This window comes from Arvicanthis niloticus, chromosome 6, assembly GCF_011762505.2.
Source record: "Arvicanthis niloticus isolate mArvNil1 chromosome 6, mArvNil1.pat.X, whole genome shotgun sequence".
In the NCBI taxonomy this organism is placed as follows: domain Eukaryota; kingdom Metazoa; phylum Chordata; class Mammalia; order Rodentia; family Muridae; genus Arvicanthis; species Arvicanthis niloticus.
The window spans coordinates 59,678,837-59,706,471 of NC_047663.1; the positions used below are offsets into that span (position 1 = coordinate 59,678,837).

The 27,635-nt window shown below is 39.3% G+C and overlaps 1 protein-coding gene across 1 annotated transcript in view; it reads left to right on the forward strand.

The window, feature by feature from the left end:
* Positions 1-290: 290 nt before the first annotated feature.
* The window catches only part of Akap10 (A-kinase anchoring protein 10), a 60,163-nt gene continuing 32,818 nt past the window's right edge, over positions 291-27,635 (forward strand). Inside the window, exons 1-7 of the mRNA XM_034505587.2 lie at positions 291-544; positions 7,706-7,753; positions 13,380-13,562; positions 14,069-14,626; positions 19,552-19,650; positions 23,748-23,832; positions 24,589-24,712. Coding sequence (XP_034361478.1) covers positions 457-544; positions 7,706-7,753; positions 13,380-13,562; positions 14,069-14,626; positions 19,552-19,650; positions 23,748-23,832; positions 24,589-24,712 — 1,185 coding nt within the window. The 5' untranslated portion in view covers positions 291-456. The remainder of the gene's footprint in view (positions 545-7,705; positions 7,754-13,379; positions 13,563-14,068; positions 14,627-19,551; positions 19,651-23,747; positions 23,833-24,588; positions 24,713-27,635) is intronic.

Here is a 27,635-nt window from a genome sequence, read left to right on the forward strand (position 1 = left end):
TCGATTCCTCGTCCTGCTGGCTCGCCTGCATCCCTCGGGGACCTGGCAGGGCAAAGCTGCCAATCAGCCTGCGGCATTTAGCAAGACTTCGCGAAAAAGCTGTGTGGCAGTGCTGGCCCGGCTTTCCGAAGAGGAGGATCTCCAAAGAGACACCCTCACCCGGAGCCTCCAGCAGGAAGAGCTCACAGACTCCAGGACGCCGGGTCACGTGGGCTGGGCGGGCGCGCGCCCCAGCCCCGCGGGAGGAGGGGCGCAGGAGGGGGCGGGGCCGGGGCCTCCCGTGAAGCCCCGCGCGCGGACGGACCGGAACTCTAAGCGGGTGTCTTGTTGATAACATGGCGGCAGCAGCTCCTCGGGCATCCCGAGGAGGCGGCAGCGCCCACACCCGGAAGAAGGGGCTGTTTTCGGACTAGTGCAGCGGCTCCTGCGGACCCGGAAGTCCCGGCCAGCTGCTGAATGAGGGGAGCCGGGCCCTCCCCGCGACACTCCCCCCGCGCCCTCCGCCCGGACCCGGGCCCCGCCATGTCCTTCTTCCGGCGGAAAGGTAGCCGAGGGGTCGCCGGCGGGGGGCGAGCCGGGCCTCGGGCAGCGCTGGGGCGGCAAACCTGCAAGGGTTTTGTCAGGGCGGCCGCGAGGCTCTCGGTGAGCCGCTTGGCCTCCGCGCCTTCACCCGCGATGCAGTGTGCTGCCCCGGACTCCGCAGGGGAGAAAGTGGCCTCCTCATGTGAGGTCGAGGGGGATTATCGCTTTGGGCCGAAAGTGCTTGCTTAAACCCGTAGAAATTAACACCTGTTTGCTAAAGAAAGGTTTTTCTGGTGTGTTTGGTTTCCAGAGGTTTATGTGTGTGTGTTGTCTTGTGTGCACGCGCGCACTGTGGTTCAAGATCAAGGAAATTTCTTTACTTATAGGAAGTCTTGACTTTTCCGAATATTGGGGGGCTTATACGTCAAACCACGTGAAACTTATTTCTTCAACTAGCGCTATTTTCTAGTTTCCTCTTTTGGAGACGGGGGTGGAGGGCGGAAGGGAGCCCACTGTTATTCCTAAAATAAAATTTCTTACTACTGAAGTTCCGTATTCGGAAGACTACTGCTTTTGATGATTTAGCAACTTTACTAATTATTGGAACCGTTGCTGCTATTATAAATGAACTACTTAGATTTCTGATGTTTTCTGATGTTCAGTTGTAAAAGCTTACTTAGTTTTAAAGTAGAGGCAAGGTGATTTTTGATCCCGAAAGGGTTGTTGTATTTCATTAAATATACATACACAAATTGATCAGATCTCTTCAGATGGAGGTGGTGCTTCAGAGAAGACCTTTTTGTATTTTTATTTTTTTGGAAGAAAACATAACACTAAGTCAGACTTGTATTCACATGATAGCTTCTTCATAAACTCTGTAACCTGAAACAGCCAGTTAACCCACTTTTTTCCCAGCTGAGAATCAGGTGATTCCTAAAGGCCTCATAGGACTGAAACTGTTGATGCTAGGTGAGGAATGAATGAAACTGGTTCAGTAAAGTATCTTAATATCTCTGGAATTATTAACTGTATCTAGTTTGACAGTGTTGAGGTGCTTATTTTTTAAGGGGGAAAATGCATTCTAAGTATGGGACTAATTTCAAGTTGCACAGTAGACTGTTGTCTGTTTATTTAACACACGCTATCAAGTGTCCAGTCTGCCAGACACTGTCTTAGGGTGTCATGGAACAGTCATATGGACATAGCCTCTGTACCTATGAAGTCATTGATGCTGTGGGCAGACAAGAAATAGGCCAAAAAACCCCCTGTGTGTATATACTTAAAAACGAATGATGTCTAGTGAAAGAGTAATTTATGAAGGAAAGCCTATTTTGGTTGGATGTTAGAGGGGGAGCTCAGTATGCAGCCTTGAAACATAAAGCTAGTAGGCTGTGACTGTAGAGCCATCAGGAAAGATACTGCAGGTACCGGCAATACGGAGCTGGTGCCCTTTAGGAAGGCAAGGCGGCTGCTCTGACTGAGAGGCATAGAGAGAGGCAGGTGGGCAAACACCGCATTATCGAGAGTTTTATTCCAAACACAGAGAGAATATATTATAAAACTTTTTGAAGAGAGGTGACCTTACAATAAAAAACAGTCATCTGGTTATTTGCTTAGAAAGCTCATTCTAGAGCCAAATGGCTCAACAGGTAAAGACCCTTGCTGTGGAGCCTAACATCTAGCCTAGAGTTAGAGCCCCAGGACCCACAGTGGTGGAGGGAAAGAATAATTCCATTAAGTTGTCCTCTGACCTTCACATATACTGTGGTACATCCACTCCCACAAAATAAATAAATGTACTTAATAAAAACAAAATGATTGTTCCAGATGAGTCCTGGAGACTGAATGTGCAAGAGAAGTTAGAAACAACCTTTTTCGGGGGTTGGGAGTGGAGAGAGTCTGGCTTTGTAGTCCCGGCTTTAGCATTTACTGATGAGATCAGGGAGCCTTGTATTTTGGTATTTGGATTATAGGCATGTATCACAACACACCTGACTTCTGAAAACAGTCTTATAAAGATCTTCATCAGTTTATTTTTCATTCTTGATAGAGGTTTATCACATCTCAATTGAAATGGCAAATCTAAAATCAGGAAAAGAGGGCTGGAGATGGCTCAGCCCTTAAGAACTGTGTAAGAACTTATGTTGTTCTTACACAGGACCTGGGTTTAGTTCCCAGAACCTACATGGCCCCTTAGAACCATCTGTAACTCCAAGTCCAGGGAATCCCCTACCCTTCTCTGGCCTCCTTGGACACTAGGCATGCACATGTGTAGATATAGGCAAAACACACACTACAACAAAATGGAAACAATAGTAAGAATTACCTTAGTGTTTCCTCAGTTTACCTGTCTATTGTGTTAAGTTTTTCTTTTGTATCTAAGTCTTGAGTCTTTTGTAATCTATTGTCATGTTTTGTCCTTTTTTAATTTTTTTTTGAATTTTCAAATCAGTATTTTGATATGTAGTCATTACTAGCCTTAAAAGTACAGCAATCCTGTCTCAGTCTTCTGAGTACAAGGATTACAGGAATGTAACATAGCTTGCCCTGTCTGTCTCTTCTGTATACATACCCTGGAACAGATGGAATGACAAGATTCACGTTCATCTTTAAGAATAGCTTCTCTTAGATCTCTGTCATTTTATTCTACTTTCACACAGAAATATTCCATAGGAATTAGCACCGCCTTTTGAATTTTATTTTATGTGTATGGGTGTGTGGCTTGTGCATGTATGTACACCATGTGTGTGCCTTTGCCCAAGGAGGGCAGAAGAGGGCATCTGATTCTCCAGAACTGGAGTTAAAGATTGTTGTGAGCTGCTATGTGGGTACTTGGAAGTTATTGTAATGACTTAATTCCTTATATTTCTGTTTATCCATCTTCCTATTAATAAATTTATTTCTTAGTTTTTACTTGCAAATATTGGTGTTGATGATCATTTAAGTAGGTATCTTCCTATGCAGTTATGCAAGAATACCGATCATCAGGCTAAGATAACAAAAACAGAGTGGTTAGAACAATTACCCTACCTTTTCTATTCTCATCTGTGCTGTTTTTTTTTTTTTTAAACTGCTGCCAGCTTTCTCTTTTGAAATGTTATTGGTAAACACAGTTCCACACTGGGAAGCCAAGATAATAGCACCCAAAACATAAACTATCACACCTAACCACTTGGCACAGTGCTTCCAACCAGCTGGAATAGACCATGGTGCTGACACCCAGAAGACACAAACAGAAAGGGGAATGCCTTCTTCAGTGTGGTGATCACAACTTTCAAGGGCTCTTCAAAGACCCTGCCTTCATTTGCTGGACCCACAGAAGAGCAGCAAATACGTGAAGTAATTTCAACCCACTCTAGGACACTCAGAGACTGCATTTAGGATGGAACTCTTTCCTTCTAGGAATTTGTTTTTAAAATTCTTTAAAAGTGAGTGTGTGTGTGTGTGTGTGTAGGCACTCTGAGTTTAGAAGAGTGTGTCAGATCTGGAGCTAGAGTTATATGAGCATGGGATCCAAACTCGGATCCGATATAAGCGTAGTATGTGCTTGTTTTTTTTTTTTGTTTTTTTTTGAGACAGGGTTTCTCTGTGTAGTCCAGGGTGTTCTGGAACTTGTTCTATAGATCAAGCTAGCCTGGAACTCAGAGACCTAGCTACCTCTGCCAGAGTGCTAGGATTAAAGGTGTGCAGCCCGGGACAGGCAGGAGTGTGTGCTCGTACCTCCTGAGCCGTCTGTTTAGCCTTCTTTCCTTAAATACTTTAAAGTCTCTACCCTAAGAACAGATTTGGGTTTTTTCCCTCTTAAGTCATTTCAAGTTTTGTTTTATTCACATACTGTGCTCCTCTCTACTTGGAGATTTTTATTTTGTGTATAAGGGGTACAGGTATAACTGGATATGTAAGGAAATCTAAGGATGTTAGAATCTGAAAATTAAAAAAAATAAAAAAAGACAAAACTCATAACAGATTACAAAGAGCATATCTCAAAAGACTTAGATACTGACTCTGTGGAGTCAGTTCTTTCAACTTAATGTGGGTTCTGAAGATCAAGTTTATATAGCAAGCACTTTAAGGATTAAGCCATCTCTCTAGTTCTTGGGATTTATTTCTCCATTTCAGAGACAAGATACAGTCCATTCATCAAATCTCTTACTCCACCAGTATTTTATTTTGTTTTTAGATTTATATATGTATATGAGTGTTTTGCTTACATATATGTATGTGTGCTTTGTTTGTGCCTAGTGCCCTAGGAGGTCAGAAGAGGAAGTTGGGTCATCTCGAACTGTAGACATGGGTCCTCTGAAAGAGCAGCACATGCTCTTGACCCCACTAGGCCATCTCAACAGTCCAGTGCACTACCAGCTTTTGAAACAAGGTGTTATTGTAACACAGACATGTCTGCATTTTTGATAGTGTAAACAGAGACCTTTGAGGTCAGCAGAACTTAAAGTAGTTACAATTTGGGACTAGCGGAATGGCTCAGCAGGTCAGAGTGCTTGTTGGGCAAGTCTGACAACTTGAATTCAGTCCCTGGAACTTATCATAGTGAAAGGAGAAAGGACTCACATTCTGATCTCCACATGTGTATCAAGTAAAATAAAATGTTGAGATTAAAAAAATAGTGTCTGAATGTTTTGCCTGTAAGTAGTATGTTAATGCACTGTGTAAATGCTGTGCCCTTGGAGGCCAGAAGAGAGCATTGATCACCTATAACTGGAGTTCCAGTCATTTGTTAGCCACCATGCGGGTGCTAGAAATCAAACCTAGCTCTTCTTGAAGAGTAGTCAGTGTTTTTAACCACTGAGAGATGGCTCAGAGCTAAAGAGCACTGGCCGCTCTTCCAGAGGTCCTGAGTGCAATTCCCAACAACCACATGGTGGCTCACAACCATCTATAATGGGGTGTGATGCCCTCTTCTGTCATGGAAGCATGCATGCTAATAGAACACTCATATATATATAAAATACGTAATTTTAAAACATTTTTTGAAAATATTTATATTCTGGCCTTTTTCAGAATAAGTGTGAACCTTTAATATAGCTATAGATGTCTAGAGATACAGATATAGAATAAAAGGTAGGAGAGGTGGATTTTTTTTCCAGATAGTTATAACCAATTACTTCATAAGCAAGGTGATAGCAAAATAGTGCTTTTTCCATCTGCATAAAATCAGTTTCCTCTTGACATCTAAGCTGAAATTCAAGTGACATCTCAAGGGACTTCTGTAGACACCAGCCTAATCAGAGGTGATTACCTCCACCAGCGTTGACTGTCAAGAGTGGTGACATGTGGCTGAATTTAGGTTGTATACTGGGATAGACCTTAATAGACCTGCTGACTGATGGGATACAGAGTAGAAAAGAAAGACAAGTTGAAGGGTGGACTGAAGTTTTACCCTGAGAAAGTAAATACTAAAAATCTGATGATAGGTCTTCATGGACCAAGTTTGTAGTTAAATTTTAGATAATTTAAACAAACCTGTCAGAGATAAAAAGTAGACCAACAGTTAGCTGCACCAGTCTGGTTTTGAATAAGGTGCAAAGCTGAAGGTGTAAAGTTGGGAGTTAAAACTACACAGGTGATATTAGAACGCGCTGGGCCCTGGTCTCTGCCACTTTCCTGCCCCTATGGTTTACCTTTTCACAAGCAACAGCATGAATGGACTGGAACCTCTGCGATCCACACCTAAGAATAAATGACATGACAGAAACAGAAAGGGTGATTAAAAATTGGTGCATGCCTTTAATCCTAGCACTCGGGAGGCCGAGGCAGGCTGGTCTACAGAGTAAGTTCCAGGGCTGCCAGGGTCTACACAGAGAAACCCAGTCAAAAAAAAAAAAAAAAAAAAAAAAAAAAAAAAAAAAAAAAAAAAAAAAAAAAAAAAGTCAGGGCTAATTTTTATAGGCTAGTTCTATGTGAAAATAAAAATAAGGACCATTATGACATCGTAATATTTAAAAAGACAAGTGATAATCTTGTGATTTCATCCTCTCCAGAGCACCATCTCCTTATATCAGAAGAGACATAGGCACTATGGGGTGGTGGGTGGTACATTCTTGCTATTCAAGCACTTGGAAGGATAAGGCAAGAGGATTCCTGACAGATACTGACTGGTCACACATTCCTGACAGCAGTGCCTAGTGGCAGCAACCACTTTATCTTTCTCAGGTTGATGCCTACATGCTTGGAAGTAGATTTGCTGAAGGCAGGGGCACTTTTCTGGTCTAGGAGAGTTGAGCACACTGGGGATTTGGGTTGTTGATGGGTTGACTTTAGGGAGATACTTGAGAGCCAGCTATTTTTTGCTGCTGGCTTTTCAGCATTAATAGTATTTCAGAACATGGAGACATGGACACATTCTGAGATTTCTTACTTTGATAAGCCTCTCAAGATGAATTCAGGGAAATTTAATGTTTAAGACAAACACAAGGAAAGTAAAGGAGATGTAAAATAATCTCATGTCAGGTCTTAGAATAGAATCCACACTTGCCTAGAGCAGCATTGCAGCTTTCTTGCTTGCTGTTGTGAGCTTATCTGCTATAGAATTTTTCACTGTTTTGTGTAATAAAGGAAAGATTATGTAATCATTTTAGAGACAACCTGTTAGACCTTAGGCTTAGGAGTTGAGGTTGTAAGTTTGGGATGTTTGTACCCAAAGCTAGGGAGGGCATACAAAAGAAGTAAGATGCTATATATAACCAAAGAAGTCTTTTTCTTTACTGTGCTTGTAGGCAGCATAGTGGGTGACTCGTGGTATTAAAATTTACCCTAAATTTATTTCAAATGCCTTTTGCAAGTATTTCACTTTTCGTCAGCAATCCTCTAAGTGAGTTTTATAAATTACCTAATTTTACTACTTAAGGGAATTAATGTTCAGTGAAATTAAATAACTTATCCATGATTACCCGACTGATAAGTAGCAAAAGGCAGAACTTGAATATAGACATTTTGGAGGTTGGCTATTTAAGAGCCCTTCTAGAGGTTTTGATCGATTGCTATTCAGAGGTTACTTTCTCAAAGAATTCTTTTCTAAGAACTGGCCCACCCCCAGGGCACATATGGTTTATTGTTCTAAAACTCAGAATACTCATTCTATTAGATTCAAGTGTCTCTGATGTTGACAATATATAGAATGGATCTCTTTTATTGCATAAGTTGGTCATGATGCCCTTTTGTGTTCTAGTGAAAGGTAAAGAGCAAGAGAAGACCTTAGATGTCAAATCCATTAAAGGTGAGTGATTCTCCTTTGTATTCACAGTGATGGACCTGTGGGTATGAATGTTCTAATTTTTATCTTCTTTTTCGATGACAGTAATCATTCTCCATTATTATTATTATTACTATTATTTATAATTGTGATTTATTTTTCTCTTTAGTTATATTCTAACAGGCTTTTACTGAGCATTTGCTGGTTGCTCTAAAGTTTACCAGTTTTTCTTTATAAATCATACATTTGATTGTTCCCTAACAGTCATTAGTTGTTCAATAAAACAGACACTGAGTTGTGACAGCTAGAGAGAATCCTATTTACAAGGCTGGTTTTCTATCTATTCAGAAATGTGGATGAGTATAGTTTTCCCTGTATTACTTAGGACCAATGGCCTTCATTGAAGCTTAGTCCCAGTACATTGTGAACATTGTGGATATTAACACACTGTTCTTATTTATGGGTTTAAGTATGCTTTTTTTTTTTTTAATCTCTGCTGGATTTTTTTATTCAATGTCTATTATACTGAGATTGAAATGAAAATTTACAATGGAAAGTTGTTTCCATAGCCAGCACGTACAAAATTCATTGTCTAACATAGCTAAAATCAGAACTGCAGTCTTCACACAGAACTAACACTAGTAGGCTGACTTTGGAAAGTTTTGGAATTTTCTTTAGATTCTTCATTTTGTATAGTGAGGAAATTGGCTTCATTTTGTTTCCCAGTGAGTTCCGAATTCTCTAAATTAAAATTGAGATTTAAAAACTTCATACTAGATGGCTAAGATGAAGCATGCAAAGTGCTAGCACTAGGAGACAGGCAGGCAAATCTCTAAGTTTGAGGTCAACCTGGCCTACATAGCAAGTAGCTATGGCTCAGGCTACATAGTGAGGCCATGTCTCAGAAAAAACAAGTAAATAAGTTATGTCTGAAAAATAATAATTTGCCAAATAATATATAAAGTAAAATAATTTTCATGCTCATAATCTGCTAGTGAGATCACATAATTTCTGCTTAGCAGGTAAGCACTTGACCTTAGGATAATAATAGAAACATTACAAGAACCAGCCCTTCAAGAAGGGCCCTTGAGAGACTCAGTGGGCAAAACTGCTCGTGGCAGGAGAGAACTGATCATGGAGGTTATCCTCTTATTTCCATAAACACTCCTGCCACGGATGCACCTGTACTTGTTTGCATGCATGAACATGTGCACACACATGCATACACAGACATATGTAAGGATAAATGTGAAGTTGTAGTCTGATTAACAGGACCTACTTAAATGTACACCAGCAAATGAACCAAAAATAGTAAGTGGCCCCCATTCATAGAGCACTTTTTAATTCTTGGTATTTAAAAGGTCGGCTGTAACTTTTAAAAACTTTTAAAAAGTTGGCTGTAACAAGTCTGTGAAAAACTTGGATATTGTTTTTATTGAGTTCATAGATTGGTAGGGGAGAACAAAATTTGCCAGATAATTTTACAGGTGGCCCAAACTAGTGATGGGAATAAAGAGATGAGACAGAATTGAAAGTCCAAGAGGTAAATTAATTGAGTTTTTGTTATTGATTAGATCTCAGACATGAGGGACATGGATGTAAGGACTTGCTACCTTTCTGGCTTGCCTCACAGAACCAAGCTAGGGAATTATATGTTTAGTTGTGGTATATTGTGGGAAGTGCTTTTGAGTCATTCATTTCCATGTTTTCACACATAGTAATTCTAGGGTCTGAGGTTTTAACTAGAGGTATGACTCTAGGTGACCTAGGTTGGAATCCTGCCTATTGAAATGACTCTTTCCAAGTTCATAGATCTAGCACAGAGTAATTATAATTACCTTTTCTCTGTATTTGCCTCTACCTCTAAAAATGGAGGAAATAGCAGTATTGAAGAATTGTTCAAAGAGACCCAAACAAGTAAAACCCCATAGACAAAGCAGCAGATTGCCTGATCTGTCATGGGTGTTCTAGGTAGAGATTGCTGCCTAGTGTTAACATAGTAAGCTGAAGTGAAGGATTGCAAGTAGTCCAGAAAATTTGAGGTCAGCAAACTTTAGGGAATACTTCATGGAAGTGTTATAGCCTATATAAACACTGAAGAATTAAGAGGATTTGAATGAAAGAGATTGGTTTAGTTTGCGGTTTTTTGTTTGTTTTGTTTTGTTTTTATCCTTGCCAGTCTTTAAATTCTTTTGAAAAAAAAATGTATGTATGTATGTATGTATGTATGTATGTATGTATGTCAGTCAGTCAGAGGGTCCTTCAGATAAGTAAAGGAAAATTTTTACAGAAAGATTGAAATGATGTTGTATAGAACCATAAAGACCAGAAAAGAAAAGAGGCCCTAGTCACGGAGTCGTTGCCAAAACCCAGTTGCTTTTCTCTCCACCCCCATAGATTCCTGATGCTCCCAGTCTGTCCACCCCCACCCCTCACCCACACCCTCTTCTCTTGCTGTTGCCTTTAGCAGGCCATTTCCACTGAGGAGAAGGAATTGTATCAAATGCCTGCTATCTAGAACTTTCAAATAAAGGTGACTGAGGATTACATATCCATGTAAGAATTCAACTGGCTAGAAGTCCTTTACTACTACTGTTCCAGGGATTGCTCATAATTATGATAAAAAGAAGCTAGAGATATTTGAGAAGAGATTTGCCTTTGTTACCATTGTACTGTAGTTAAGCACCCAGAATATAGAGAAGCAAGTCAGCTATAGAACACATACCAGTTTCTATTAGAGATTGGACCAGCTAAGGATTATTTCCTGAAGGTTTGAGGATTTTAAGTGCTGTGGCTCTCTGAAGCTAAGTGAGGATTTCCTTACAATGAGTAGAACTATTTTGTATAGACTCTCCATTTGGGGACCATGAGTTTTAACTCATACTAATGTAACTCTTTCATGCAATAAACTGAAAAGAGTTATGCCAAAAGACAAAACAAAGCAGAAAAACAAACAAAAAAGTCCAAAAACAGAAAAGAAAGTTGACCTAGAGAAAATGGGGAGTCACTGTAGGCCTTTGAGCAGGATACTAATGCTATATAGTTTTTTCAAAAGGGTAGTTTGGAAGAATTCTAAGATGGAGACTCAAATTCTTTTGTACTTTAGAAGAAGAGTTTAGTCTTGAAAATAAATAAAAAAGTAAACAAAGAAAAAGATACTGAGATAGTGGAAAAAATAAGACGGTGCTCTTGAGCTTTATATATAGTCTGGTAGATTTGAACGGACAGGGAAATTAGAAAGAATTGATTTAGGAGAGGTGATAACTTTTATACTAGGACAAATACGGCTTCAGGTGGCAAAGCCAGAGAAGGAATCCCCAGCAATAAATAAGAAGAGATGTAAGAGCAGAGTCCAGACTAAAGGACAGGTAAGCAATCAGACCAGGGCTTCTCCAGATGCTCCAGAGGTTTTCCTTAGGAGCTGATGCCAAAGGAACAATAAAGGGCTAAGTTAGTTATTCTGCTTTGATTGAAGTGGTAGATCTAATTAGATCTGATTTTTTACTAAGTTTATTTGGGGCAAGGAGAAGAGCTTATAGTTTAAAGTTTGAAAACTTGCTCTAGTAATAACTGAAGGTTTGAGAATAAATGTACGTTAGAGAAGAAAGCATCATAGAACATTCTTTGGAAGAGGAGTCGGGGAAGCAGACCATTCCTGATAGTGGACAATTAAGAGATGGGTTTTAGAATGAGAAGGACTAATTCAAGGGAAATTGGGGAGTATAGTATCATCGAGACCAACTAAAGAGACTGTGAGGAAGGAACCGATGGCTATGAGGCATGAGTTCTAGTAGAGTAGTGAAGGGAGAGGAAAGCCTTGTGTTTTCCCTGTATGCATATGTGCACACCATGTATGTATAGGCCAGAGGAGAGCATGGAACTGGGGTTACAGTGGTTATGAGGCCACCTTGTGGGTGCTGGGAATAGAACCCTAGTCTTCTCCAAGAGCATTGAGTGCTAACTGATACACTACCTCCTCTCACTCTCTAAGAAAAAGTACTACACAAATGGATTCATAGCAATTTTGTTATCATGGACATCTAATTAATATATAATTAGAAAGGAGACATTCACATAGAATTTTCAGTGTTGCTATTATCTGTATAAGAAAACTAGCCAGGGATGATGAGATGGTTCAGTGGCTAAGCATGATTGCCATGCAAGCCTAGGGACCCTGGGTTTGATCTCCTGGAACATACATAAAGGTGGAGGAGAGAAGTTGTTTCCTGCTCTCCATGTGTTCATTGTGGCATGTATACTCATACGCATGTATCATGTACACACACACCCTAGTATATATTTTTTAAAATAATATCTGTAATCCTTATAATTTTGGAGGTTGAAGCAGGAAGATTAGGAGCTTGAGGATAACCTGGCCTACATAATTAGACCATGTCTCAAAATATAACATAAAAAGCAAAACTATTTTTGTTTATAAACTTGCTAAAATGGTTTTACCCCCTTTAATTTAACATGAAATAGAAAACAAAGGTAACTGAATTGTAAGTTAAGGGATTAAAGGCATGGAGCACTGTGCCCTACCTGAGAGCATTTACTTTTAAGTAGCTTGAACTTTAGTCATCAGTGTCTTTTACTACATGGAGAGACTTTGTTGTTCAGTTAAAGAGGAAAAGTATTGTGATGAACATTTTTCTAGATTTTTTTTCTCTTATGAATTTATTCTAAATTTCAGTTTTGAGAAGCAAGCAAAGATTAAGAAATTGAAAAGGTCCACATTTCAGAATGCTTTCTAAATTTTTATACTTTACTCTGAGGAGACAAGTTCTGCCTTGTTGCCCAGATTAACCTGGAACCTGACTTGGCTTCCTGGTTCCCTGCTGGAATTGCAGTTGTCTAGCACCAAACTCAGCTTGCCTTTGCTTTTTTTTTTTTTTTTTTTTTTTTTTTTTTTTTTTTTTTTGGTTTTTTGAGACAGGGTTTGTCTGTGTAGCCCTGGCTGTCCTGGAACTCACTCTGTAGACCAGGCTGGCCTTGAACTCAGAAATCCACCTGCCTCTGTCTCTTCCCAAGTGCTGGGGTTAAAGGCGTGCGCCATCACTGCCCGGCTCTACCTTTGGTTCTTTTAATCAAAGTTTCCAGAGAACAATCTTTCTAAATTGTATTTTGGTGCAGTATTTTAAGAGTTCTAAATGATAGAGTATCTTTGTTCCATTTTGCTGAGGCTTGATATCGTCTAACTATTATTTTTTGGAGACGGGCTGTGAAGCTCTGTCAGTCATGGAATGTCACCTGCCTCTGCCTCCCACTTGCTGGGATTAAAGGCATGTGCCAAACAGCCTGGCTTATTTTATTTATTTAATGTGTATTGATGTTCGGTCTGCTTGTATGTCTGTGTGCAACATGCGTCTGTGCATCATATGTGTGTCTATTCCCCACAGAGGCCAGAAAGGGGCACTAGAACCCTGGACTGGAGTTGCAGATGTTTGCAAGTTTCCATGGGGGTGCTGGGCTTGAGCCCGGGGTGTTTTGGAAAAGCAGCCACTAGGCTATCTCTTTAGCACTTTAACTAGTTTTTGAGTATTGCTTAAGTGTTAAAAATTTTAATTTTTTAGGTTTTCTTAAAGCCTGCCCATGAGTTTAGGTAATCAAATAGTGTATAACTTGAAATATTTTTTTTCAAAACATATAGCTTCAATAGCCGTACATTCCCCACAAAAAAGCACTAAAAATCATGCCTTGCTGGAAGCTGCAGGACCAAGTCATGTTGCAATCAATGCCATTTCTGCCAACATGGACTCCTTTTCAAGTAGCAGGACAGCAACGCTTAAGAAACAGCCAAGTCACATGGAGGCTGCTCATTTTGGAGACCTAGGTAAGTGATCACCACTCCTTGCTATCTCCTAATCAAGTACAGACTCACACGTGAGATTCCAGTCTTAGGATACTGAACTATGTGATTGGAAGAGACTTTGAAAAGATAAATTAAAAAAAAAAAAACACTACAAGTGTAATGAAATAGTATTCATGTAAATATAAGGCTAGTCCAGTAGAATAGTGAGCAGGGTACTGGAGAGATACATTTGACACTTAATAAGATTGCACACACACACACACACACACACACACACACACACTTTAGTAGGAGATACAAAGCAAAATAGTGAGTTAAAATATTAAAATATATTTATAGTTTGCTAATTTGAACATCAAGTGGGGCTGAGGAAAATGGCTACTCCTTGTTGTAAACGGTGTAAATGAAGACTGTTTTGAAAAGTAGTTTGGAAGTACTGTCTGATTCCACTGTTAGAAATCCTGGTAGACTATGTTTAGATAGAAAATTGTTACCAAATGGCTGATTCATTTCCTTCTGTCGTTTAGGCAGATCCTGTCTGGATTATCAGACTCAAGAGACCAAATCCAGTCTTTCAAAGACCCTTGAACAAGTCTTGCGTGACACTGTTGTCCTTCCATATTTCCTTCAGTTTATGGAACTTCGGAGAATGGAGCACCTGGTGAAATTTTGGTTAGAAGCTGAAAGTTTTCACTCTACAACTTGGTCCCGAATAAGAGCACACAGTCTAAACACAGTGAAACAGAGTTCACTGGCTGAGCCTGTCTCTCCATCTAAAAAACATGAAACTACAGCGTCTTTTGTAGCTGAGTCTCTTGACAGGAGGTTGGGAGATTCTGGCTCGGCCCCAGTGCTTGTGACTCAATCAGAAGGAACTGACCTGAGTAGTAGAACTAAGAACACTCAGAATCACTTGCTGCTTCCCCAGGAATGCCACAGTGCCCCTTCTTTCCATCGTGAAGTGGCCAGAACAGGAACTCATCAGATTTCCACAGACTCCCAAGAATCCTCTTCCAGACTTGCCATAGCCAGTAGAAACAGTTGCTCTTCTCCATTGAGAGAACTATCAGAAAAACTAATGAAAAGTAAGTATGATATCTCACAACGCAGAACCCAAGACAAGGAACAGGAGGGTCAGGACCATAGGCATTCTCACTGGTTTACACATTTAGGAGGGTTTGGAGGGTTGAGTGGAGTCAGAGTGTGAAAAAAGAGCAGGAAGGAGATCTTGGGTATCTTTTTTGCTAGGTGTAACCAGCTGACCAGAGCGGCAGGGCAGTGTGCTCCTTTTTTGTACATTTGGAAGGGAAGCCATTGACCAAGGGGATGATCTCCTGGTCGGTCCTCAGTACTGTCTAATTGCACCTTGTAGGTTAATTTTTTTCATTTTATTTTCTAGATTGCCGGTAGATATCATTTCTTGAGTACTGTACTAAGTATATATTTGGATTTCATTTGTCATGATAGCTGTGTTAAATATTTTGTTTACCTCTGAGAAAACTGATTTAGAAAGTTGCTTCTTTAGGTTGTCTAGTGAGTGAGGAGCTAGAAGTAAGCCCAGACATTTTGAAAAGAGCATATTTTTCTTTCCTATTTTGTTAGTTCAGAAATTGCACCACATTCTCATTTTTGTAACTATTGCTCTGTTCTATTTTTCAAAGGCTTTGCTTTTTTCAAATACTTGGAATCTCTAAAGATAGGTCTGGTTTGCTAATGAATCAATTTTAGTTTGTCCTTTCATCTTGGAAAGTTCCTAAGTTTTTGTAAGATTTTACTTTACTCTGTGTGTGTGTGATTGAGGGCATGTGCGTGTAGAAGTCAGAAGAGAGTCTTCGGCTTTCCTCTTCTTTCACCATCGGCTCCAAGGATCGTGTCTCAGGCTTGTAGTTCAAGCATTTTGATATTGCTAGCCCCTGAATTCTTTCTTGTAATGTTTTTTTTTTTTCCCTTTTTCTTTTTTTTCCTCTTGTTTTTTGTTCCTTCACTCCAGTTTTGGTACTATCTTTATCTTCTAAAATATATTAAACATAGTTGTCTGATATTCCCATCTATAGTTCTGGTGGTTCTGATTTATTATGAATCTTCAGATTCAGAAACTTGGTATGGATTATGTTTTGCTGTCTACATGTGTGAATTACAGATAGTTGTGAGCCACCTGTGGGTGCTGGAATTGAACCAGATCCTGGAAAAGCAGCCAGGGCTCCTAACCACTTAGCTGTCTTTCTAGCCCTAAGACCTCAGACTTTTTGTTTGGTTGGTTTTGGGTTTTTGAGACAGGTTATCTCTGTCATATTGTCTGTCTTGGAACTCCTCTGTCAAACTCAGATCTGCTTGCCTCTGCCTCCTGAATGCTGGAATCAAAGCTGTATATATTACCATTGCCCGGCAAGACCTCAGGTGTTTTTGAGTTTTGTCTTTGTTCATAAGAACAATTTAATTTAATTGTTTAATATTTAAAATAATTTAATAATTTAAATTAAATTTAAAATAATAGAAAAAATTGGTTACTCCATGTGGTAAATTCAGTCTTTCAGGAAGTAACTGTGGCAAGTTTATTCTTGAGTACTTACTATACATCTCATTTCTAAGACACAGTAATAAATGAAATAGTCATAGGCTGACCACTCAGGGAACTTTTTATCCAATTTATAAAATACCTGAAGAATCTTTTACTTAAACTTTTATATTTTAAATTAACCTTAAATTACTTCATATGCCCTGAAGTAATTTTAAGACTTTGTTCTTAAAATTTAGTGATCTGAAATCTATCAATTTTTTAAAAAAAATATTCTTTTAGATTTATTTTACTTGTACAATATTTTTTTATTTTACATGTACGAATGTTTTGCCTTTATACATGTATACAGCACATGTGTGCCTGTTGGATCCCCCAGTGGGAGGTTATGGATGATTGTGAGCTGCATGTGGGACTGAGAATTGAAGCCAGGATCTCAACCACAGGGACAGGTTCTCTTAACCACTTAGTCATTTCTCTAGTTTCTGAACTATATCATTTTCAGAAACAAGCAATCAACAACAAAGCCCTTATATCTTAGTTTAAAAAAAATTGTAAAGTTCTAGGTATTTCTATTTGTATAGTTTTATGAAGTCACTATTTAAGTTTGTGGTTGGTTGAAAATCAGTTTTGAGGTGAAAAACTTTTTTTGGGGGGAGGGTGTTTTGTCTCAAGTATGCCTATGTATCACTATGTGCAGTGCCATCAGAGGCTAGAGGTGTTGTTGGATCTCCTGAACGTGGAAGTCACAGCCAGTTGTGAGTTACCATGTGGGTTCTAGGAATCAAAACTGGGTTCTTGGGAAAAGTACCCCTCTTAAATATTTTAAAAGATAATTGTTAAAATGCTAAATCGAGTAACTTAGTGCTTAAAGTATCTCCCTAATTCCTGAAAGAAAGTTCTTTTTTCTAGTGTCTGGCATATCACAGACCCTAAAAAGTACATCTTTTTAAAACAATAAAAAATAAATAAATAAAAAATAAATAAAATTTAAAAAATTTTAAGGAATTTTTCTATTCCTTTTCTTTCTTAAGTCATATTGCATTCATTTATTTATTTGTATATATGTAAATGTGCCCACATACCATGGAGGTCAGAGAGCAACTGCCACTATATGGTCCCTGCTGAGCCATCTTACAGGCTTTATTTATTTATTTATTTATTTATTTATGTTTTTGTTTGTTTTGTGTTATGAATCTTTGATGAAGATTAAGAGATACATCAATCTATGGATATATTAATAAATCATTAGAACTCAGGTACCGTATCCATTTAGTAGCAGAATCGTAGTAAGCTCATCTGTAGGACCTATACATGTCTACCCATAGGTTCTTGTCCTAATAATGGTGCCAAGTATGGGTTTCATATTGTAGAGTTGGCCTTAAATCCAACCTGAGAGTGGTTGGTTACACCCAGAATTGTCCTGATAGTAGTACACCAGTGGGCATGTGTTGCTAAGCCATTCATTATTGTAGCTCAAGGGGTTCATAGCTAGATGAGATTGGTGATTACTTTTATCCTCAGTAGTGTGCATAGTCCCTTCCATCACTGTAAAAGGCTAGTCAGTGGGGATGAATTTTCAGGTTGGTACTAACTTGGTATCTACATGTTTTATGACTTGAATATATGGTGTCTTCAGCAATAGAGTCTTACTGTTGAGTTTTGGAGATTACCAAGAGCTTAATGAAGGCAGTAACTTTTGATGTTTGGGAGAGTTTGTAGGACCTAACTTGCCAACAACTCCAAAAGAGATAGCTAATTTTTGGCATTGGGGCTTTTGTTAGTCTGTGTTGTAGGGGCATTGTTATCTCATTAAGGTACTTTTAACTCTATGTGTATATTTTTAGGAAGCTTCTATGGTAGCTTTCCATGTGACTTTTTCAAAAGATCTTTAGTAGAACATATCCTTCGCTATTTCCTTTTCTGCTCTATCATCTCTTCCTCACACCAGTTTAACCCTTTCTGTTACCATTATTCCTTTTTAACCCCTTGTAACAGTGTATGCTATCTCTTATGCTTCCCTCATGACCCCTTATTAATTATCTGATATATGGGTATTCCAAATGAAGTACCCATGTCTCAAGATTCAAAGCTAACCACAAATCAGAGATTCAAACCACAAATCAGAGAAAGCATCCATGTGCTGTTTGTCTTTCTTGTCTGAGTTACCTCAGAGAATGATGGTTTCCTCCTCCATCTGTTTACCTGCAAACTGCATTTTCTCAATAGCCGCTGTTCCACATTTTCATTATTTGTTCAGCAGTTAGTGGACATTTAGGATGTTTCTTGCAGATCTATAGAATATTCCACCCAAAGAATACATGTTTTTCTAGCAGCCCGTGGAGCTTTCTCAAAAATAGACCATATAGCAGGAAGCAGAACAAGTATGAAGTAAAGCTGAATATTAACAATAGAAATGATAGAAAGTATATAAGTTGAACAACACACCACTGAACCAAAGTATAATGAAAGGAGAAACTAAGAAGAAAGTCTTTAAATTCCAACAATTGAACTTCTGAAAATGAAAACACAGCATGTCAACATCTAGGAGGCACAATGAAGTCAGTGCTAAGAGGAAAGCTCAGAGCACCACGTGCTTTCATAAAAAATTGATAGATACTTTGTATCAATTCAGTGATGCATAGGCTTTAGAAAAACAAGAGCCATCAGTAGCCCAAACAAGCAGACAGGAAGAGACCAAAATCAGATCTGAGAGCTGGAGAGAAGATTAAGGCTCACCACTAAAATTAGAGCTGAAATCAGAAACACAAAGAATCAATGAAACAGAGTTGGCTCTTTAAAAAGACTGACACATCTTTAGCCAAGTTAACCAGAGAGAGAATATCCAAGTTAATAAAATTAGAGATGAAACAACAGACACTGACAAAATTCAGAGATTCCTAAAGATACACTTTAAAACATCTATATTCCCTTGAACTAGAGAATCTAAAATAAACGGGGGGGGGGGGGGGACGGGACGGGACGGGACGGGACGACTTTCTAGAGCTGTCCAACCTTCCAAAGTCCAACCACTACGAAGCAAATGATTTCCTTTCATCTTGCTAATAAGTACTTGGTGGTGACAAACTATGGAAGAGTTGATCTGTTTGGCTTCAGTTTCATAGGGTTCAGTCCATGGTTCCTTAACTCTGTGTTTAAATGTCTCAAATGTTATAAATGCAGATTTATAAAGATTTTTGAGCTTCCATGGTTATATTACTGTGCAGGTAGTTCAATCTGAGACTCTGGAGAAGAGACACAAAAAGAGAACTTCATCATAACTAAGAAGCTCAGTAGCTCATACAGACATTGGAAAAAATAATTGACCCAAGTTTTTCTGTGCTGTGAACCACACAGTGAAAGGACAACTTTACAGTGGAAGTTGTCCTAAAACAGCACTACACAGCAAACAGCACTCTGTTGTTATGAACACAGTCCATTTCAGTGATCCAAACTGCATTTTGGCTTTGAAGTTGTCCTCTTCTTCTCTTCTAGGTATAGAACAAGATGCAGTGAATACTTTTACCAAATATATATCTCCAGATGCTGCTAAACCAATACCAATTACAGAAGCCATGAGAAACGACATCATAGGTAAGTAGGACTTGAAGTAATAGGAGAAAAACTGACTAGTTTGGTTACTGACTAGATGATTTTTTTATCTTTAATTACCATTATTATTGAGTCTTTTTTTTTTTCCCAGACAAGGTCTCATTATACAGCCATGGCTGGCCTATAACTCTATGAAGCAAGGGCTGGCCTTGTAGGATCCATCTGCCTCTGCCTCCTCTGTTGGGATAAAAGGCATGTGCCCCCACACCCAGCCAAAAAGAAAATTACGTTGCGTGTGTGCGTGCGTGTGTACATACATGAATTGCTGTGTATGACATGAATGCAAGAGCTCATAGATGCCAGAAGAGGGCATCAGGCTTCTAGAACTGGAGCAGTTGTGTGTGGTCGTGTGGGTGCTACATACTGAACCCATGTCCTCTGCCAGAGCAACAAGTGCTCTTAACTGCTGAGCCATCTCTCAGCTCCGAGGAGATTATGTAGTGTGTGTGTGTGTGTGTGTGTGTGTGTGTGTGTGTGTGTGCACGTGTGTGTACCATGTGCATATAGATGCCCACAGAAGTCAGAAGAGGGCATTTGATCCTGGAACTGGAGTTACAGGCAATTGTGAACCTTCATGTGGGTGCTGGGAACTAAACCTAGGTTTTCTGCAAGAGCAGTAAGTATTTTTACTGCAGTACCATATCTTCAGCCTCTCAAGGTACTTTTACCTGATTTTAGCTCACTTCTCTCATGCATGTTGACTCAGAATATTGGAGTGGGACCAATAATAGCAAGCACAAAAATAACATTTTTATTGACCACTCTGTAAGACTTAGACAATATTCTGAGGACTTCCCGTGTATTGAATAAGAGTCTCTTGTTATAAATACAGTTACAGACACTACTTTGTAAATGAGGAAGCTTGAGAATAGGGAAGCTAGTGCTTTCAAGGACATGGAATGTCAGATTTGTTTGTGTTTTGTTTCATGGTTTTGTTAGACAGGCAAACATTTTTCAAAAAAATGTATTTTCATAAAAAAAAACTAGAATAGAAAAAATTGAAGAATTTCAAAGTTGTTGAGACATACATTTCAAAAATGCATTTCTGTCATACATATGTATGCATAGGCAAAACTATGTCAGCAGTTATATTATCTCTGGCTTAAACTTTAAAACTGTGGAGAAGAGGCACTGGAAAAGAGCTAAATGGTTAAGAATACTTCCTGTTCTCTCCAGAAGACCCCATTTCAGTTCTCAGTACCCTGTGACTTCAGCTGTGGGGACCCTATGACCTGCACACATGTAAAACACACACATGCGCGTGCGCGCACACACACACTCCACAGAAATAAAAAATGTAAAAACTCTTTGTGGGACTAGAGAGATGGCTCAGTAGTGAAGAGGACTGTTCCTCTTCCAGAGGATCAGGCCAGCCTGGTCTACATAGTAAGCTCTAAGACAGCCAGGGCTACATAATGAGACCCTCATCTCAAAAGAAAAAAGAGAATATTTAAAGAATGTAGAAAGAATGGCTCAGGAAGTATTGAAAATTCTTATGAGCCATATTGCTGTGAAGAGTGTGAAGTCAAGGAACCAGGTCTTTGGTTTTGTCTCTAAGCGAATTACAACCACAGAGTGTGTTATCACATGTAAGCAGGAGTGTGTGCTTAGGACCCTCCTGGCAGCTGATGAAAATGAAAGCCCTGACACAAAAGCTCGAGGGAAGAGCCTTATGGAGGCAGAGACAATAGGGTTTCAGAGCCGGAATGGAAGGCTGCTCAGAGAAGCAGAAATGGTTCATCTGAAGTGATAAGAACAAATGCACTCTGGGGTGGTGAAGACCCCAGAGTGACAGAAGAGATTAGTAATCATCTCATTGCTCTGGATTTTAAGTGAAGTAGGAAACAAAGTCCTCAGCAGAGAGAATAGACATAAGGAGGAACATGATATAATAAGAATATAGAAAGCATTTAGCTTCTCCTTCTATACTTTGGCAGTTATAAGACTGGTTGGTCTGTGACCCTGGATACATGGGGCCTTCCCATCAGCAACCAGTTAAGCATATGATTCTCTAGCAAATGCTACTTAAATGTCATCTTTGTCAATTCAGTTCTGTCACTGGCTACCTAGAAATAGCCTCAGATTCTACAGGTTGAGGGCTTTGTCCCACAAGACTTTCTCTTCTAAGAAGACTTACATTGCTGGCTCTCATTCACCCTCCTTGGGTTTGATAAGTTTTGCTAGAGCAGCTTGTGAAGTGTAGGAAAATAGTTAAACTTTCTAATTTATTATAAAGGACGAAGGTCCATAGTCAATCAGAAGCTGTATACAGGGCAGATTAGAGAAGGATCATGGAGCTTTGTGCTTTCTCCACATGCACACCACCCTCTGTATGGTCATTAATGTGAAACTCCTCTTTCTCAGTCCTGTACTTTAGGTTTTAATAGTGGTTTCATTGTGTGGGCATAGCTGAGTATGAATATTGGCCAAGAGTATGTGTACCTGCCCTTCAGTCCTCTTCATTGAAAATCCTAACCCTCTCAACAGGTCATGGTCATAGGTCCCAGTCATACTGGTGACCAGGCCCTTGCCTGAAGCTTACTAGGTGTTCCTAAATACTGGTTATCTTATAATCATATGGTAAAGACTCTCATAGCTCCAGAGACTCCAAGAAGTTTAAGATCAGACGGGTAGGAAGTTGGTCAAAGACCACACACACATTCATACCACACCTGAGCATTGTCTGGAGAGTGATGGATAACGGGATCAGGATGTAACTGACCCATGAGTTTCCTGAAGCCTCTCTAAAGATAAGGACTGAGCAGAGCTGGCTCTTATTGTTGCTTCAGGGTTTTTCTAGTGATGTATATTAGGCAGCTCTCTTTATAACTCTCACTTCTAAACGTTTAAATCCATAGTTCATTAGGTTACAGTCTTAGAAACAGTGCTGCTAATTAAAAATATTTTATTTTCCCAGAGGCAGGGGTAGGTGGATCTCTATAAATTTGAGGCTAGTCTAGTCTTTAAAGAATTACAGCTAGCCAGGGTTATTACATAATTTTTGTCTCCAAAAAAAAAAAAAACTAATATAGAAACCATCAGATTGCCTAGTAGAAGATACACTGTGTATGCTTCTGTTAGTAGTGGTATAAGTTTTCCTCTGTCCTAGCTTGCTTAAGCATATGCTATTAAATAATTCCTATATGTACATATATACACTATATATAATTGCGGAAGCATGTATATACACATATATACACATATATTACATATGCATACTTGCTGAAGCAGTTTTGTGTTGATTTTTATCTGTTGTCTGCTTCATTTGATAACTCACAAGTTTCTGTATCTCTTCATAATCATTTTATGTTTTTTGTTATTTGTTTTTTAAATAGAAGAAAGCAGGTTGATGGCTGGGTAATAAGAGCGCCACCCACCTCTGTTCTTTTGGAGTCATCTGTCATGTCCTTAGTTCAATTTTTATTTGGGATGTGGGCCATTAATTGGTAAACTTTTAATTGTCATGCATGTCCTGACTTTTAAAAAAAGCTTTTATTATTTTAAATTCTCTGTGTGGGTATGTGCATTTGAGTTCAGATGCCTATTCCCTGGAGCTGAAATTATATGTGGTTATGATCTAGCTGACATGGGTGCTGGGAACCAAGCTTGAGTCCTCTCTGTTAACCTCTGGTCCATTTTTTGTCCTATGCCCATTTGTTTTATTTGCCTTTTCATTCTGTTTCTGAAACAATTTAATGTATAGTGATGCTTATCTTGTTCAGTGTTTTGATCTGTTTCCCATATGCATACCTCAAAAGATTGTTTTCTGGTCTCAATATGGTACCTATGTTTTCTTCTCATTCTTTTATTTAGATATTTATTTAGTTATTTATTTGGGGGGTAGTACATGTGTCACAGTAGAATTGGATGACAATCTATGGGAACTGGTTCTCTTCTCCTACCCCATGGGTATTGAACTTGAGTCATCATCAGGTTTGGCAGCAAGCATTACTGAGCCATCGTGCCAACTCTTTTAGTTCCATTGGAAACCTCATGTTTATGCCCTATTATTTCCAAAGGTTATTTAAAGTGGATATAGCTTGAATTTAGTAGAAATTCAATTGCTATTTCTTTCACAGCAAAGATTTGTGGAGAAGATGGACAGGTGGATCCCAACTGTTTCGTTCTGGCACAGGCTGTAGTCTTTAGTGCAATGGAGCAAGAGTAAGTTCATACTCTCACATTAGCATTCCTGGGGATTCTGGCTCCTGGCTGGAAAATGGACTTTACTCAACTAAAAACAATGTGCTTGGATAAAGTCATTGGGGTGATTGAGACTGTGGTATATGTCTGAAGATTTCCTAGTTTAGTAATGCATGTCTTCTGATGGACATCTGATTTGCTCATGCTTTCAGTTCATGCTCTATAACTAAATGATAACAATAATAAACTGTCTCCAAACTTCTTAAGATTATTGTTGTGTGCCTTTAAAAATCTGTATGTTCATTCTTTTACTCGGTATTTATTATGTGTTTTGTACGGGCCACAAGTAGATAGAGCATCTGCCTTGAAGGAAGTTAGAGCTTAGTAAAAGAAAGAGGCCATGTTTTTTGGTTACTGTAACACAAGGTAGTATATGTTAACCATCAGGAAAAAACCACAAACTCACTGAGAGATGGTTTACAGCTGAAAGGAATCAGGAGCAGCACCTTGGGAAATAAGGCAGCCTTGACCTAAGCCTTTAAGATTTCTGGGACTAAAGTCAGGCTGTGGCGGTACCTGCCTTTAATGACAGCACTAGTCTACAGAATGAGTTCTAGGATAGCCAGGGATGGAGAAACCCTGTCTTGAAAAACTGTATTTTAAAAAACCATATTAAAAAAAAAATTGGCGAGGAATAGTTTTGGAAAGAGTATTTTTTTCCAGTTATGCTCTTTCCTTGATCTTTCCCTCAAACATTTTCTTTTTGTTCACGTGCAGGCACTTTAGTGAGTTTCTGCGAAGTCACCATTTCTGTAAATACCAGATTGAAGTGCTGACCAGTGGGACTGTTTACCTGGCTGATATTCTCTTCTGTGAGTCAGCCCTCTTTTATTTTTCTGAGGTAAATTCTGCATTTTCTTTTATATTCTTCTAGAGCATTCTAGCTCCATGCTTGGGACCCTGTCTAAAGACAGTGACATAAAAGAGATAACTCATTTGCAAGATGATTGTTTTAGGTTGTACTTAATGACAAGAATACTTCAATGGCATATTTATCAGGTTCAAGAGGAAAGTCAGTATAATTTTTAGAAAATACTTGAGCTACACTCTAAGAAAATACAGTATAAGAAGCAGTTTGAATTATTGTAAAGCCATAGAGTTAGAGGCTGGATGTGGCTCAGCTGGCAGAATACCTGCCTTGTGTGCACAGAGCTGGCAGAACATCTGCCTCGTGTGCACAGAGCTGGCAGAACACCTGCCTCGTGTGCACAGAGCTGGCAAAACAACTGCCTCATGTGCACAGAGCTGGCAGAATATCTGCCTAGTGTGCACAGAGCTCCAGGTTCAGTCCCTGTCACCACGTGAACCCGGCATGGTGGTGCAAACCTGTAATTCCAGTACTCTTGAGATGGAGGAAGGAGGAACAGAAATTTAAGGTTATCCATTCTTTGCTACATAACAACTTTGAGAACAACCTGGGTTACCTCAAAAAATAAATGAATGGGGAGACAGCTCATTAAACATTGTGTGCTGCACAACCAGGACCTGAGATAGATCCATAGAGCCCATGGGAACAGTCGGCGTGGCCACATCCATCAGTTTGCTCAGCACTGGGAAGTGGAGACAGGCTCTTTGGAGTCTTGGCAAGTTATCTAGAGGAGACCATATGTCAAAAAATAAGGTAGAGTGCAATAAAGGAGCACATCTGCTCTCCGCCTGGGGCCTTCTTACATTCACTCGAGCACAGTACTCCCACACCCACACGTCACGTACACACGAAATAAGAGCAAGTAAATAAAGCCATAGAATTGGCTACTTCATTCCATTGCAGTAAGTACAGACCAGACTTCAGAGGAAAGAAAGAAAAATAGCGTTTTCCCATGTTCATCATTTTTATTTTAGCTAGTTGTTAGAATTTTTCAGTATAGTATTTGAAGCAAACTGTGAATTTGTTAATCTGTTTGAGACATACGTGGTATTTTCCAACATTTTAAAAATGTTTTTGCTGCCATATATAAAACACACATAATAATGAGCTTCATTATGACAGATTCATAGATTATACATAATGTATTTTAAATATATTCACACAAATACCTTGTTATCTATTCTCCTCCTAATTTCCTTCTTTTCTCAACTTGCCTCCTCCCCTATTTCTTCTTTCTTCCTTCCTTCCTTGCTTTTTTTCCTTTTTTGTTTTTGTTTTTGTTTTTGTTTTTGTGAATGTGTGTCTGTCCTTTAGTGAGTTTCATTAGAGTTGTTTACAAAAGCATGGACACCTTACCATTGACTTTACCAGTGAAGATGTCTCTACTCCCCCTCCCCCCCCAGCCCCCAATCCATCATTAACTTTTTGTAAATCCTTAAAGAATTATGTAGCCCTGTGAGCCCTTCCCCTTCCTCAACAAGGTTGTTGATGGGCCTAGTTTATGGAGGTCTTTGCAGGTAATCACAGTTGCTGTGAGTTGAATCAGGGAACAGCCATAGTGTACCAGGAACTCAGTGTTGTACATCACTCATCCCCTTCTTCAAGCTCTTAAATTCTTAATTCTTTCTGACTCTTCCTTCATGATATTCCTTGAGCTATGGAGGAGTGATACAGATGTCCCATTTATAGTTGTACATTCAGCAGTTATTTATGGGATCTCTGCAGTCACCACTAGTCACTGCAAAAAGAAGCAAGACATGGTATTGCATACCTTTAATCCCAGCACTGGAGAAGCAGAAGCTGGAGGATCTCTGTGAGTTCAAAGCTAGCCTGATCTACATAGTGTGAATTCTAGGCCAGCTAAAACTACATAAAGAGGCTGTTTCAAAAAACAACAACAACAACAAAAAACTCTCATTAAAAGTGACAATAGCTCTGTTTTGTATGTATGAACAGTGTTATCTAGAAGGCAGCTTAACAGGCACCTCATATCCACTTAGCAAAACAATGGCAGTCGCTTCCTCACTAGGGCTTTCTGACCTCAGCCATGACCTTTTGATTGGGTTTAAAGTAACAAATGTGGATTCCTTCCTTTGAAGTGGGTATCAAATATAACCAGAAATCAGTTGGTTGGCTTTATAACAGACTTGCCACTATGGTACCAGTGGGCACATCTTGCCTGGCTGGTCAGAAATGTTAAGAGTCTATAGCCACATAACAATTCTTCCCCAGTACATTGCATGGTGCCTTCCAACTTGTAAGGGCTAGTCAGCATGGAAGAGGCTTCCATTCCACTTCCAGCTTGATTTCTTTATGTCATGTGACCAAAGTGATTTCTTCAGCAGTGGGGTCTTACCATCTAGTACTGGTGAGCAAACAGCTACAATGGCAATTGCCTGTATTATTTTGAGGGCCTTGGGGGCCTCTCTACACAACAGCTTGCAGGAAGATTGCCCACTATGGCACTTAGATTTGGTTTAATAATCTATGGCTTCTAGGAGCAGCACTATCCACCCACAGCAGGTAAGGCATAGCCTTATATAATTGCTTATTAGACTTTAGCAAATGAAAATATTTGTGTTGCAAACAAATGGCTATTATAAAGATTCCTGTGGTAGGTTCTTTTTTAACCTTTAGGAGTTCCTAGGTTCACACTTTCCAGCATTACTTGGCAAAATAGCAACCTAGATGCTTGAACTGTGCCTCTTTGCAAAAGTACGCTAAACATATAGTCAACTTGCTTTTCATTTTTTCCCCCTTTGTTCATACTTGAAATCACTATCTGTTCAGATTGTCCTCATGGAGTGCCCATACGTTCTTATGGAATCATAGCTGTTATTAGGTGTAAAAGAATTAGTTCATTTAGCTCATTGTCTTTACTGGTGAGGAAGTATGA